Below are 16167 nucleotides of genomic sequence, written 5' to 3' on the forward strand. Positions count from 1 at the left end.
TAATGGGAGAGGCTGGCCCCAACCGAGCACAGAAACCACGCTGCACCGCCTCCAGCGTCTCCTCCCCTGGACTGCCACAGCAGGCAAGCCCGCAGCTTGAGGCCTACTCCTGTCTTTAACCAATGCTATGCAGCTTCTCTGCTGCCTGTCACACCACCAAACAGGGAAATAGGCCTGCAGCATCTTACGTTATCAGTGTCCAACAGAGTCCTGCAATTACAAGCGAAACGTCCAAGCAATCACCCACGGTTACACTGCACCCCTTCTTTGAGCGGCAACTCTGATACCTTTGAATAGCAGGCAGCAACGTGGTGTGCACCCAGTCCAGCTGCTCCAAACCCAGTTCGGCTCCTCCGACATGCAGGCTGGCTCCGCCACCACCCAGTCCAGCTACTGCAATCAACGAGCAGCTCACTGATGGGGTAGACCTGCAGTACCCGAAGATCTTGGAGTCCAGCATTATTTTGCAATCGTTTAAAAGAAACTCACATTTAACAAAGGAGAAAACACCTTTGGTTGGCCCTCAAGAGGGCGCTGTATCCGAACATGCCATCATCTTACCAGAAGAATCCGGTATCTAATTGTTCAAGAAATAATAGAGAAAAAGTGGGATTTTAGAACTTTCATATTTGTCGGGAAAGAGAGACTGAGGAGATTTCAGTTGCACAATTTTTAGCAATTAGTGGTTGTAAATGATAAACCTTAGTAATTGATCTTGGATAAATCCCTAATATATGGAGATGCAATTTGTTATGGAATCAAAGAAGTTGTAAAATATTGGGCTTTCTAAATAGTTCTGAAATCATATCCTGTATCTATTAAAACCTTCCATATACGCTTCTGGTGTCAACTTAACTGAAAGGGGTTTTGCTACCATTTAATTGTTTCTGATATATTTTGGTCATATCTAAATTTCTTGTATAATTGTAATGCTTTGAGGAAATAATATACAGTTTGTTTGGATATGCACAGACATCTCCTGAAAGCTTGTTTCTGATGGGTCATTCATATGAAAGCCACAATGATAAATTCAGCAGGATATTAGGCTGTTGTGGGTTCAAAGCAAGAAGCTAGGACTCTTCCCCCCCCCCGCCTCTCCCCCACAGTAGATTGCCCCTATTGCTACAATGATTGATATCAGCTTATTCACCTTCAATCAGGATGCTTTTGGCCTGTTAATTTTTGATCAGGTTTTTGCTTTCTATTCTAATATCTCCTGGGGTAACTCATGCCAACTTCTAAACTTGTGGGAAACAACTTGGGATATCTTACAGTGTTAAAGGCTCTGGCTGTATGTTTATAATATGCATTGATTATGGTGTTCATTTAGTCTGTTTACCAGATAAGCTTGCAAGGCCTAATGAGAACTTCCACCATTTTCCTGAGATTTACTCAGTGAACCATAAAGGTGTAAGATTTGACTGAAGTTTTATTGCATTCTCTAACTCGCTACAAAATTACCTAATGACCTTGTATGTTTTACTTACATTTAGGATTGTTGAATGATGAAACATTTGCCAAATGTAAAAAAGGAGTGAAGGTTATTAACTGTGCTCGAGGAGGTATTATTGATGAGGAAGCATTGCTTCGAGCATTGGAATCCGGACAGTGTGATGGTGCTGGATTAGATGTATTTGTAGAGGTAAAAGAAAACTGTCCATTGCATTGTCTTCCATTATAAAAATGTGAATATGTAATGCTTTTTTTTTTATCCCTGTGTACTCTGCATTTTGTTAAGACTTACAAAATCTTTTATAATTGGATGTACTGCAACATGTTAAAAAGCTTCTCAAGACTTCACTGAATTTCCTTGAAGTGACATATCTTATGAAGGTTTATTCAATGTAACAGCAGATAGACTGTACTTTGCAGTTTGGCCATGAATCAACAGTTCAACAGCCAAAAAAGGTTGGGGCAATCTTTTTGCCTGTGGCCCACTTTTAATTCACTTTCTCATTTTGGGAGTGCTAGTTCATGCAGGATGGGCTCCCAGTGCAACTGCCAATGAAAGTACAAGACAACTACTGATCAAGACTAAATTTAAAGGTGCATTGGATACAAAGTGCCTGATGTTTAGCAACAGATTTAACAACAGGAATAATTTAAGATGAGTTGCTTGGAGTGCAACTTGATCAGAATGCAAATGTCTGGAACTTAGTAAACATGGGAGTCAGAATGGAGAGAAATGATGTTTTGTACCTCTGGAGAGCAAGATTATGAATTGCAGGTATCCTGATGCATTGGAGAAGGACACAGCTATATGGACAGACTGATTCCGTAGTATCAGTTGCAGCTCTTGACTTTATTGATAGCTGATTTAAGCACTATTGGGATAGAAAGATGAAACAGTAATTCAAGCGGTTGTGAAACTGAATGTAAAACAAAAGTTTGAATGTTGGAAATCCAAAACAAAAATGCCAGAAGCAGTCAGTCATTTGGGCAGCGGGAAATAGAATCAACATTTCTGGTTATTAACCCTTTTCTGTTATAGTAGTCGACAGGGCCACCCTTATCTTTACCTTCCAACCCAATAAGGCCTCCACATTCAGTGACAGTAAACCATAACTCTTGTTACCTTGAATGGGATTCCAACACCAGAAACCTATTCCACATCTCTTTCAGCATTCCTAGGTTATTTCCATTTGGAATTCCCTGGTTCAATTTTCCACGTCCACCAATTACTCCTGTTTTTAACACACTTATCCATGCAACCTCAAGAAATGTGTTTCTGCCTCTTCCTATTCCACTAAACAGAAATCCAAACATTTTGTCCAGCTGAAGTAACGGTTCACTTGCACTTCCAATTTCCAACCTGGCCTCCTTTATATTGGAGAAACCAACCCACAGATTTGATGATCAGTTTGTAGGGTACCTAAATCTGCAAGGATGGCTCTGAGAATTCACAGGGATGAAGTGAGGTGGGGTGCTGTTGTGAAAAAGAATCCGTCAATGAAGGGAAATAAAGTAGATGGGATAGAATTGTTTTCTGCATCCAGAATTCCTATCCCAAAGGCTGTGTTGTCCACCCAAATGTGTGGCTTAGAACTATTTGGGAAGGACAAATTTTCATTTAACCATTAGTGCTGGAAGAGGAAAGAGCTGATCTATTGAGATGAATTTCACTTCAATTGGATTGGTACTAGTGTCCTAGCCTAGGACAGGATAGAAGGTGAGCTTGTGTGGATAGGGCTTGGGTCAAGGGCAAATAAGCCAGGTTGCAGTGCTCAGATGAGGTGAAGATTGGAAATTTATTTTAAAAAGGATCAGGTAAAAGCATAGATCGTGAACAGAAATGTAACAAAAAGGAACAGAGTATATTCTCTTACCAATGTGTTTGCGTTTGGTATTCTTTTAGACCTTTCAAAAGCATAACTAGTGCAGAGGCAAATAGTAGCAAACTATGGTCAAAATTGCAGTCTTAAACTTAGCTCACAATAGTCACAGGTTAGATGAATTGGAAGGACAAATTAACTTGATTTGACTGCTAATTCATACATTCCTTTGCAAGATTACAAAGACAGATAACCAAACACCAGGATATTTGACGTTTTGGAAAGTGAGGTAAAATGGAGTCATAGAAAACTACAGCACAGAAACAGGCCCTTTGGCCCATCTAGTCCATGCTGAACTGCCTATTCCCATCGACCTGCTCCTAGACCGTACCCCTTCATACCCATCCCATTATCCAAACTCCTCTTAAACATTAAAATCAAAATCACATCCACCACTTGAGATGGCAGCTTATATCTACTCTCACCACCCTCCCTGCGTGCAGAAGATCCCCCTCACATTCTCCTTAAACATTTCAGCTTTCACCCTTAACCCATGACCTCTAGTTGTAGTCTCATCCAACCTCGGTGCAAAAAGCCTGCTTGCATTTACCCTATCTATATCTCTCAATGTTGTATACCTTTATCAAATAACCCCTCAGACTTCTATGTTCTAGGAGTGGAGACAGGTAGCTTGAGTGGCGGGAGTATAAGTTCGAATACAGATGACATTAGGAGTGTAGTGAGAAAGGATGTTAACTAAGGACACCAGGAAGTGAAATCAATTTGCTTGGAGTTGAGGAATTGAAAGAAACAGAAAACACTGAGGAGTGTGTTCTGAGCAACGCACACTAAATGCTGGAGGAACTCAGCATCCAGGCAGCATCTACTGTTGATGTTTCGGGCAGGACCCTTCACTAGGATTGACGTCCAGATGAAGAGTCTTGGCCCCAAATGTCGACAGTTTACTTTTTTCTATTGATGCTGTCTGGCCTGCTGAGTTCCTCCAGAATTTTGCATGTGTTGCTTGGATTTCCAGCACCTTGTGATGAGAGTGTTCTTAAAATCCATAAATGTGCTTTATTGTTGAACAGAATATCAACTGAGAAATGAATATTTTTGAAAGATCATGTAGTAATCAAGGAAGATTTAATCATCATACTGGCAAATTCTGTCAGCTGAACAATATGTCACATACAGGGAAAAGACTGCTTTGGATTTGATTCACAGCAAGACTTAATCTAGTTGTTATAGGATCCTCTAGGGAAAATTTCAAGTTCAACAAACCTAGAATCTTGACCTTAAATGCCATAAGAGGTGAGTTGGCAAAGGAAGTTTGGAAAATAAGAGTAGAAGGTATGGGTAGCAAACATTTCCAAAAAAAAAATTCTCAACATATAAGCATTTCTTTGTGAACTGAAGTCTGGGGGGAGGGGGGGGAGTGATCCATCCATTGCTAACCAGGTAAGTTACAACTGAAAGAAAAAGCTCAGAACAGTGGGAAGCTCCAGTGAGAGAAATTTTAAACTGGCAGGGGATGATGTTTAAAACAAAACAATGAGAGAGGAAGTAGAAAGTGGGTTCAAACTTGCAAATGAAAGGTTGCTAAAATGTAAAGAAGAGTTCCCAAGTAAATATGTGTCCCATAGTAGTGGCAGAAACAGTAACGAAACATTATAGTATCTGTCTCACAATTGAAAATGCTGAAAGTAGTGGAGAGTAAGGAACTTCAAACAATTTATATTAATGGAGGAAATAGTACTTGGCAAGTAGTGAGACTGAGGGTCCACAAATCTCAGGACCTGATGGCGTGCAGCTTGGAATTCCATAACAGGTGGCTGCAGTGATAGTGCATTGGTTACTGGCTTCCAGATTTTTTTAATTGCGAATTGGAAGATTGCAAATTTAACATAATTATTCAGAAAAGGAGGAACAAATACCCAAGCATAAAATCCTTAAGTGATAGAAGTGGAATTAGGCCCTTTGTGCCTTACTCTGGTATTAAATACATCATGACTGGTTACTTAAGGTACCTCATGGCTACTACTCGCACTAGCACCATATTCCATGGTTGTGTTAATGTCTGAAAGTCAAATATCTGTATTTATGCTGGAAATAGTCTAAAAATTGTCTCCATAGCCCTCTTGGAGAGAATACCAAATATTCCTTACACAGCCCTGATTATTTCATGTACAAATACTGTGTTTTCAAGTGAGTTGTTATGATTTGATTTGATTTGCTTTGCTGTTCATGTTTATCTGTGGAAAAATGGCATGTGTCCCCAAACACTTAATACATATGGACTGCTTCTCCAATAGAACTTGAACTATTTACCTGGAAAAGTAATTAATTGTTGAACGAGGCTTAGATTGGTAGTCCTCATCTCACGTACTTTGCTTTGTGATTTTCACTAAGTGTTCACCAATCATGTTTTAAAACAAGCCTTTCCCTTGTTTTCCCAGACTAAGCTTGTAAAGCTTTGAGTTCTTTGTCAACAGAGTGCATGATAGCTTTTAAATTGTAGTAATGATTTCATTCAACCTCCTGGGCAAATAATAGAAGTGAAAGGTTTTGAAGTTGTTTTTTGGTGTTACGTATTTTGCATTGCTTTCAGGAACCACCCAAGAATCTCTGTCTTGTGAATCATCCAAATGTAATAGCATGTCCACATCTAGGTGCAAGTACCTGCGAAGCCCAGGAACGTTGTGGGAAGGATATTGCAGCTCAAATTGTGGACATGGTGAAGGGCAGCTCACTAGTTGGAGCGGTACGTAATTCTGCCACTGAAGCAGCAATTCTCTCACCTGGTTGAAATTGATCATCTAACAAAATGCTTATAAAGGACGGGTTAATATTAAGCCTGAGTTACACCAATGCTAATAGTTACCAATTATTTAGAGCTACTACTAAATTAGAAAATTTCTGCTAAGCCTTACAATATTAAAAATGATTTGATGTGACCTTGTAAACTTCTGCATCTTCTGTAAAACATAACAGTAATTTTAGTTTAGAGATTTTCTATAACTATTTACTTACTGTCAGTCATGCAAGTCCTGGGAGGAGACTCAGGAATACCATCAAATTCCTGTGTAGAAGATCCTTCATTGCTGTTTCTGTAACAAATTTGTTTTACCCTTCGAGGTTGTTTGCCCTGAGCTGAACCCCTGAACCTGGAGGAACAGTGGTCCATTCTTAGTCTGTACTCTACCCTTTGACCTGTTTGGCATGGATGACCCTCCCAAGTGCCAAAGCACAAGGCCCCGACTCCAGCCAAAATAACTCTCTGGGTCATTGAGACACACAAGCCTCCAAATCATGACAAGGTTGTGGTCCTCTTGGAGGTAAATAACTATTAACTGTTTCACTGGTATGGTTGGTTGTCTGAATTTTTGTTCTCTGTTAGATTAATGCCCAGGCTCTCAGATGTGCTGTGTTTCCTGAAACAAAACCCTGGATCCAGCTTGGAGAAGCACTGGGAATGGTGGCAAAAGCATTTACTGGACAAGTAAATGGTCAAACAAAAGTGCATGTTGCAACAGCAGGTGAGTGCCACAATTTGGATAAATCTTGTTCTTGCACTTGTGTTTTGAATTTTTTTTAGTGTTTCAGGGATAGAGTATGCTAATGTCTGAGACAGATCCTGGGGTTGGTTGCAGTTTGAAGGGAATGGATCCAGGGGAATCTAATGTGATGAGGTTACTAGGAAATCTGTCCATATAAATTAATTTCGAAGCTCTGAGGCTTGATTTGGTCAGATTCCAAGCACAATAAAAGGATTTTATTTATTCAGCATTTGGGATTGATTAGCAGGAACAAATTAAAGGAAGGCAGGGGCCTTGGCCTTCAGTACAGTCCCATCATCTGAGTAGTGATTTGAGGCTTTGGGGAGGAGAGGCTTCAGTCGGAGAAAGCAAAAGAAAAGAAAAGCTTGAGGTTAAGTGTTTTTTTTTCCTTTCCTTCTTTATAACTGCTCAGTTAGGATGTCAAGCAGGATAGTTGAATGCCCCTCTTGCGGGATGTGGGAAGGCAGTGTCCCAGTGTCCCTCCAGTGTCCCTGACGACTGCAACTGCGAGAAGAGCATCCAGCTGCAGCTTCTAACAATGCACGTTAAGGAGCTGGAGCTGGATGAACTCCGAGTCATTCGGGAGGCTGAAGGCGTGATAGATAGGATATATAGAGAGGTAGTTAACACCCAGGGTGCAGGACACAAGAAGCTGGGTGACAGTCAGAAAGGGAAAAGGGGTTAAGGAGCCAGTGTAGAGTACCCCTGTGGCCATCCCCCTCAACAACAGGGATGTGGGGAGTTGACCTAACAGAGGAAAGTCTCTGTCTCTATGACTCAGAAGGGAAGCGGGGGGTGGGGGGGGAGAAGAGGCATACTGTGATTATAGGGGATTCATTAGGGGAATGGACAGGAGGTTCTGTAAGAGAGAACAGGATTCCCGGGTGGTATGTTCCCATCAAGTCCTCAGTATTCTTAAGTGGGAGGGTGAACACCCAGGAGGTCATGATCCATGTAGGTACCAATGACATGGGTAGAACGTGTGACAAGGTTCTGCATAGGGAGTTCTTGGAGTTGGATACTTAAAGGGCAGGACCTCCAGGGTTGTGATCTTAGGATTACTACCCATGCCACGTGCTTGTGAGGCTAGAATTAGGAAGATTATACAATTTAATACATGGCTAAGGAGTTGGACCTGTACAGAAGGGACAGTTTGCATCTAAACTGGAGGGGAACTAATATCCTGGTGGGAAAGTTTGTTAATGCTGCACGGTGGGGTTTAAACTAGAGTTGCAGGGGCATGGGAACCAGAGCGCCAGAACAGTTAGTGGAGAGGCTGTGGAGGCAGAGGTTGGTAAGATGTTAGACAAAGTTAGGAATCAAAAAGGTTAGCATGTGTGACAAGTGTTCTGAGCTGTGTATATTTTAATGCAAGAAGTATTGTAGGAAAGTCAGATGATAATGTTGAAGATGAGGTAGCTGGTTAACAGACAGAGGCAATATGCAGTGAGGAGAGGTTGTTGATAGGGCAAAATTGCAGTCAACAGGATGAATTGCAATGTAAAAGGCAGGACAGAATTAAAAAATAAATGCAGGGACTGAAGGTGTTATATATGAATTCATGCAGTATATGGAATAAGGTAGATGAACTTGTAGCACAGCTACAGATTGGCATGTATGATGTTGCAGGCTGAATCATGGCTGAAAGAAGATTATAGCTGGGAGCTTAATGTCTAAGGAAACACATTGTATCAAAACAACAGGCGGGAAGACAGTGGGGGTGGCGTTGCTCTGTTGGTAAAAAATGAAATCAGATCATTAGAAAGAGGTGACATGGGGTCAGAAGTTGTCAAATCATTGTGGATAGAGCTAAGGAGCTGCAAGGGTAAAACAACCCTGATGGGAGTTGTATACAGACCCTCAAACAGTAGTAAGTTTGTGGTCTACAAATTACAATGGGAGATAGAAAATGCATGCTAAAAGGTCAATGTTACAATAGTCATGAAGGATTTCAATATGCAGGTAGATTGGGGAAAACCAGGTTGGTGCTGGATTCCATGAGGGGATGCCTACAAGATGGCTTTTTCTAGCAGCTCGTGGTTGAGCCCACTGGAATTGATTAGAGAGGTTAAGGTAAAAGGGGCAAGTGATTATAATATGATCGAATTCACTCTTAAATTTGAGAAGGAGAAGCGAGAGTAAGATGTATCAGTATTACAGTGGCGTAAAGGGAATTACAGAGGCAGGAGAGAGGAGTTTGCCAGAATTGATCGGAAAAGAACACTGGCAGGGATAACAGCAGAGCAGCAATAGCTGGAATTTCTAGTAGCAATTCAGAAGGCAAAGGATACATGCATCCCAAAGTGGAAGAAGTATTCTAAAGGCAAGATGACACAACTGTGGTTAACAAGAGAAGTGAAAGCCAACATAAAAGCCAAAGAGAGGGCATAAATCAGTGGGAAGTTAGAGGATTGGAAACATTTCTAAAACCAACAGGCAACCAAAAAAGTCATTAAGAGGGTAAAGATGGAATACGAAAGCAAGCAAGCCAAAAATATTAAAGAGGATAAAATTTCTTCGGATATATGAGGTATAAAAGAGAGGCGAGAGTGGATATTAGACCGCTAGAAAGCTATGCTGCAGAAGTAGTAATAGGGGAACAAGGAAATGGCAGATGATCCGAATAAGTGTTTTGCATCAGGCTTCACTGTGGAAGACATTAGCATTATGATGGAAATCCCTGGTGTCAGGGGGCATGAATTGTATGAAATTACCATAACTAGAGAGAAGGTTCTTGGGGTACTGAAAGGTCTGAAGGTAGACAAGTCACCTGGACCAGATAGTGTACACTCCAGGGTTCTGAAAGAGGGGGCTGAAGAGATTGTGGAGGCATTAGTAATGATCTTCAAAGATTCACTTGATTCTGGAATGGTTCTGGAAGACTGGAAAATTGCAAATGTCACTCCATTCTACAAAAGGAAAAGAGGCAGAAGAAAGGAAACTATAGGCCAAGTTACTCTAACCTCAGTGATTGGGAAGATGTTGGAGTTGATTATTAAGGATGTGGTTTCAGGGTACTTGGAGGCAGATGATAAAATAGGCTGTAGTCAGCATGGTTTCCTCAAGGGAAAATCTTGGCTGACCAATCTGTTGGAATTCTTTGAAGAAATAACAAGCAGGATAGACAAAAAGAGAATTGGTTGATGTGCTGCACTTGGATTTTCAGAAGGCCTTTGACAAGATGCCACACATGAGGCTGCTTAACAAGCTACAAGCCCGTGGTAAAGGTTCTAGCATAGATAAAGGTGGCTGATTGGCAGGAGGCAAAGAGTGGGAATATAAAGGGAGCATTTCTGGTTGGCTGTCAGTGACTAATGGTGTTCACTGGGGTCTGTGTTGGGACCAATTCTTTTTACGTTATGCAGTGCCTATAAAAACTATTCACCCAGCCCCCTCCCACCCCAGAAGTTATTGTGTTTTACTGTTTTGCAACACTGAATCACAGTGGATTTAATTTGGCAATTTTTTTGACACTAATCAAAAGAAAAAGATTCTTTCGTGTCAAAGTGAAAAACAATCTCTACAAAATGATCTAAATTAGTTAAAAATATAAAACAGTAAATAATTGATTGTATAAGTATTCATCCCCTTTAATATGACACACCAAATCATCACTGGTGCAGCTAATTAGTTTTAGAAGTCACATAATTAGTTAAATGGAGGTAACTGTGTACAATCAAAGTGTTTCAATTGATTGTAGAAATCAACCTGGATCTGGAAGGTCCAACTGCTGGTAAGTCAGTATCCTGGTAAAAACTACACCATGAAGACAAAAGAACACTCCAAGCAACTCCGCAAAAAGGTTATTGAGAAGCACAAGTCAGGAGATGGATATAAAAAATTCCAAGTCACTGAATATCTCTTGGAGTACAGTTAAGTCGATCATCAAGAAATGGAAATAATATGGCACAGCTGTAAATATGCCTAGAGCAGGCCGTTCTCAAAAACTGAGTGACCATGCAAGAAGGGGGCTAGTGAGGGACCAAGAGACCTATGACAACTCTTAGAGGAGTTACAAGTTTCAGTATCTGGGATGGGAGAGACTGTGCATAGAACAACTGTTCCTGGGTGTTTCATCAGTCACAGTTTTATGGGAGAGTGGCAAAGAGAAAGCCACTGTTGGGGAGAAAAAACTCCCATGAAATCTGGGCTAGAGTGTGCCAGAAGGCATGTGGGAGATTCTGAAGTCAGCTGGAAGAAGGTTCTTTCATCTGATGAAAACAAAACTGAGCTTCTTGGCCATCAGACTAAATGCTATGTTTGGCATAAGCCAAACACTGCATCATCAAAGACACACCATCCCTACCATGAACGATGGTGGTGGCTGCATCATGCTATGGGGATGCTTCACTACAGCAGGCCCTGGAAGGTTTGTGAAGGTAGAGGGCAAAATGAATGCAGCAAAACGCAGGGAATTCCTGGAGGAAAACCTATCAACAAAGATGCAAGGTTCTTGAAGAAGAATTGAAACTTATGCCAAGCAAGCTGATGAATTTGCCAGTTTCGCACAATTGTCAGATGTTGGTCGCTACTTAAGGCTCAAACATTAAATGCAAAGCTGAATCAAGCCTTAGAGAAAGTCCTAAGTCCTGTATAGTTACTATAATTTCACCTTGGTATAAAAATCATAAACTTGTTTAAGAAATTGTTGACAATTAGGAGAATGAGCAAGAAAGTGGCAAATGAAATACAATGCTGGATAATGCCTGGTCATGCACATTGGTAGTAGAAATAAATGTGCAGACTATTTTCTAAATTGGGAGAAAACCCAAAACTCTGAGATACAAGGGGACTTGGGAGTCCTTATACAGAACATCCTACAGGTTAACTTGCAAATTGAGTCAGTGGTGAGGAAGGCAAATGCAATGTTAGCATTCATTTCAAGAGGTTTAGAATACAAGAGCAGGGATGTGATACTGAGGCACTGGTGAGGCCTTACCTTGAGAATTGTGGACAGTTTTGGGTTCCTCATCTGAGAAAAGATGTGCTGACATTGGAGAGGGTTAAGAGGAGGTTCACAAGGATGATTCTGAGAATGAAAAGGTTATCGTACAAGGAATGTTTGATGACTCTGGGTTGTGTTCGCTGTAATTTAGAAGGATGAGGGGGGATCTCATTGAAACTTTTGAATGTTGAAAGGCCTAGACGGAGTAGATGTGGAAAGCAACCTGCTCTTATGTCTTATGATGCAGCCTGCAAGAGAAGAGCAAATAAGAAGATTTGTTTTCCAGCTTGACAATGACCCCAAGCATAAAGCCAAAGCTACACAGGAATGGCTTAAAAACAAAAAAAAAGTTAATGTCCTGGAGTGGCCAAGTCAGAGTCTAGACCTCAATCCAATTGAGAATTTGTGGCTGGATTTGAAAAGTGCTGTTCACTCACATTGCCCATGCAATCTGACAGAGCTTGAGCAGTTTTGTAAAGAAGAGTGGGGGGAAAATTGCAGCGTCCAGATGTGCAAAGCTGATAAAGACCCATCCGCACAGACTCAAGGCTGTAATTGCTGCTAAAAGTGTATCTACTAAATACTGACCTGAAGGAGGTGAATACTTATGCAATCAATTATTTTGTTTTATATTTGTAATTAATTGAGATCACTTTGTAGAGATCTGTTTTCACTTTGATAGGTAAGAGTTTTTCTGTTGATCAGTGTCAAAAAAAGCCAAATTAAATCCATTGTGATTCAATATTGTAAAACAATAAAACTTGAAAATTTCCAAGGGGGATGAATATTTTTAATAGGCACTGTATGTCAATGATTTGGATAATGCAATTGACAGCTTTGTTGCAAAATTTGCTGCTGTATGAAGGTAGGTGAAGAGGCAGGTTGGTTTGAGGATGTAGAGAGGCTACAGAAGGACTTAGATTACAAGAAAGGGGAAAGAAATGGCAGATGGAATACAGTGTTGGAAAGTGTATGGTCATGCACTTTGGTAGAAGAAATTAAAGAATAGATTATTTTCTGAATGGAGAGAAATTGCAAAAAACTGAGGCTTAAAGGGACTTGGGAGTCCTTGTGCAGGATTCCCTAAAGGTTAGTTGGCAGGTTGAGTCTGCGGTGAGGAAGGCAAATGCAATGTTAACATTCATTTCAAGAGGACTAGAATATTTTTATAGGATGTAATGTTGAGACTTTAAGCACTGGTGAGGCCTCACTTGGAGTATTGTGAGCAGTTTCGGGCCCCTTACCTTAGAAAAGATGTGCTGACATTGGAGAGGGTTCAAAGGAGTTTCACAAAAATGATTCCAGGATTGAATAGCTTGTCATATGAAGAGCGTTTGATGGCTCTGGGCCTGTAATCACTGGAATTCAGAAGAATGAGTGGTGACCTAATTGAAACCTATCAAATGGTGAAAGGCCTTGATAGAGTGGATCTGGAAAGGATGTTTCCTATGGTGGGAGAGTCTTAAGACCAGAGGATGCTGCCTCAGAATATAGGGGTATCCTTTTAGAACGGAGATGAGGAGGAATTTGTTTAAGCAGAGAATGGTGAACATGTGGAATTCTTTGCCACAGACGGCTCTGGAGGCCAAGTCTTTATGTATATTTAAGGCAGAGGTTGATAGATTTGGTCAGGGCATGCAAAGATGAGGCAGAAGATTAGGGCTGAGAATAAAATTGGATCAGCCATGGTGAAATGGTGGAGCAGACTCAATGGGCCAAATGGCCTAATTCTGCTCCTATATCTTATGGTCTTAATAACTTTTGTTAATATTTAATACAAAATATGTCATTTGATTTTGAGGTTCAGAATGTCTGACTTTGCTGTTCTGGATAGAGTCATAGAGTGCCACAGCAAAGAAAATAACAGGCTCTTTGGCCCAACTAGTCCATGCTGAACTGTTGTTCTACCTAGTGCCATCAACCTCCATGCCCCTCCTATCCATGTACTTATCCAAACTTAAATGCTGCAATTGAGCCCAGATCCACCTCTTCTGCTGCCAGATCGTTCCACTCTTGCATGACCCTCTGAATGAAGAAGTTTCCACTCAGGTTCCCTTAAATATTTCACTTTTCACCCTTAACCCTTGACTTCTAGTTCTAGTCTCAGCCAGCCTCGGTGGAAAAAGCTTACTTGCAGTTACAATATCTGTACACCTCATAATTTTGTATACCTCAATCAAATCTCCTCTCATTTGCCTAAGCTCCAGGGTGTAAAGTCCTAACTTATTTAACCTTTCCCTATAAATCAGATCCTCAGATCTTGGCAAAATGTTTGTAATTATTCTCTGTACTCTTTCAATCTCATTGATATCTTTCCTGCAGGTAGGTGACTAGAACAGCACATAATACTGCAAATATGGCCTCACCAAATTCTTAGACAACTTCAACATAACATCCAAACTCTGTGCTCAATACTCTGATTTATGAAGGCCAATGTGTCAAAAGCTCTCTTTACGACCCTATTTATCTGTGATGCCACTTGTATAGCAATACAACTATCCATAGGTTTTTACTGCATCTGAAGTGATCAAGTAACTGGAATGATGGTGAAAAAAGTTAATTGGGGAATTTGAAAGGGAATTGCATACGCTTTTAAGGGGGAAATAATTTTTGAAGCAAAGACTACATAGATTAGTGCTAGCATGAGCTTGGTGGGCTGAGTCTCCTGTTTCGAAACAAACTATAATTCTAATTCCAGAGAAAATATTTCCTTTATGAAATGGAACAAATTTTTAGACAAATTATTAAAATGATCTGTAATGTGGAGCAATGCCTCTACGTTTCCTACAAAGTAGATGTTGTTTAAAAATTTGATTACACTTACAGTATTTGAATAGAGGACAAAAGAGCACATGTTGAGGCAATATACATTATCTATTTCTATTTGACTTCCAAATTTTAATGACAATTCCTAAATATTTAACAGAAGAGGAAACTGCTTCAAAGGCAATGTCATTCAGAGCTGAAACTATTAGACCATAAAAATGAAAGGAATCTAGTCTATGTTCAAATGTGATACTTTTTGTTTTGTTTTTAAGGTATGTCTTTGAGAAACACTGAGCATTGTGTTGCTTCAGCTGTGACTCTGGGGCTGCTTAAAGGAGACTTGGAAAACCAAGTAAACCTCATCAACGCATCTTTACTTGCAAAAGAAGCAGGATTAACTGTAAGTTGTCTTGGGATTTTTTTGTGAGATTTGTTCTAATTAACTAATTTTTCAGCTAATTGTGGTGAGAGGGAGAATTGGCGATGGTTAGTGCATATTTGAGAAGTTGGTAATGAAGCAATCTTGGAGATGTGAAGAATACTGTGGTCCCCCCAACATTAATGAAATTTGCTAAAAACTTCTTTGGGACGGATGGAACATGGGGCAGTGTGCAATAGTGAAATCTGGGGAAGTAATTTCCTTGTATTTGAAGGTTACTCCTGCTTAGTATGGCTTCATTTCCTACTGCCTACATACGTACATCAATTTGCACGGAACAGAATTGTAAAGGATAAGAAACAGCGTATGATAACCATCTAAATGTTGTTGGATTAGATTTGTTATATTCTTTGCAGCTTAACAATTAATTACCTGCTTGTATTTTTATAACTACTTATACATGTAACTGTTTAGAGCTCACAATATGTATATACAGTTGTTCAGTGTGTCCCCAAGTTGTTACATTTACATGATTCTGGAAAGCTCTGGAAGCTTCTCTGGTACACTGTTATTTGAATAAGGGGTATCTGATTGGTTGACTCTCGTTTTCAAATTTGAATGGGATGTTGCGTATCTAGAGCTGGTCATGTGGAGGCACATCTTTCTTTTTGCTTTTCTCTCCCTTCTGGTACTAGCTTCTGCTACTGTTACTTTTCCAAGTTTCTTTGTTCTGTTAAATCTTAATAAAACAATTGTGAAGCAACAAGTTTTCTACTTCTTTCCTGATTTCTGAAAGAATGTTGGATTAAAAATATTAGAATCTAACCATGTAGAAGAGATACCAGATGTTTTTATTGATACCATGGTAATGAAGTTATTATACGAACATGTACCAAAACATTGCCAACACAGGATTGATCTCTGTGTGCATGCGAACCATCTGGTTCCACCTATGTTCTACCAGCTTTTATCCCATCCCCCTCCCCACCCCAGTGCTATGTACTGTCAATCTTTCCTGTTCGTTCTGTGTCTTGATGCAGAGACTTGACCTGAAAGATCGACTTGCATGTTTTGCCTCCGCATATGCTGATTAACCTGCTGGTGATATTTTGAATATTTAGATGGAGAGATTCTTTCCAGTATGTATCTGTTTTGTCCATGCCTGCAGAAAAAAAGCTGCATTGTAATAGGCTGCAAATTTAACAAAGCAGGAGGAGCTGGATTTCATGACATTTTACATTGTCT

The 16167-nt window shown here is 40.2% G+C and overlaps 1 protein-coding gene across 2 annotated transcripts in view; it reads left to right on the forward strand.

Moving 5' to 3' along the window:
* Positions 1–16167, forward strand: part of phgdh (phosphoglycerate dehydrogenase) — a 39629-nt gene that overhangs the window by 17159 nt on the left and 6303 nt on the right. For both annotated transcript variants that reach the window (XM_063052202.1, XM_063052203.1), the window contains exons 7-10: positions 1494–1642; positions 5884–6036; positions 6673–6811; positions 14816–14943. In XM_063052202.1, coding sequence (XP_062908272.1) covers positions 1494–1642; positions 5884–6036; positions 6673–6811; positions 14816–14943 — 569 coding nt within the window. The remainder of the gene's footprint in view (positions 1–1493; positions 1643–5883; positions 6037–6672; positions 6812–14815; positions 14944–16167) is intronic.

Source organism: Mobula hypostoma, chromosome 6 (genome assembly GCF_963921235.1).
Source record: "Mobula hypostoma chromosome 6, sMobHyp1.1, whole genome shotgun sequence".
In the NCBI taxonomy this organism is placed as follows: domain Eukaryota; kingdom Metazoa; phylum Chordata; class Chondrichthyes; order Myliobatiformes; family Myliobatidae; genus Mobula; species Mobula hypostoma.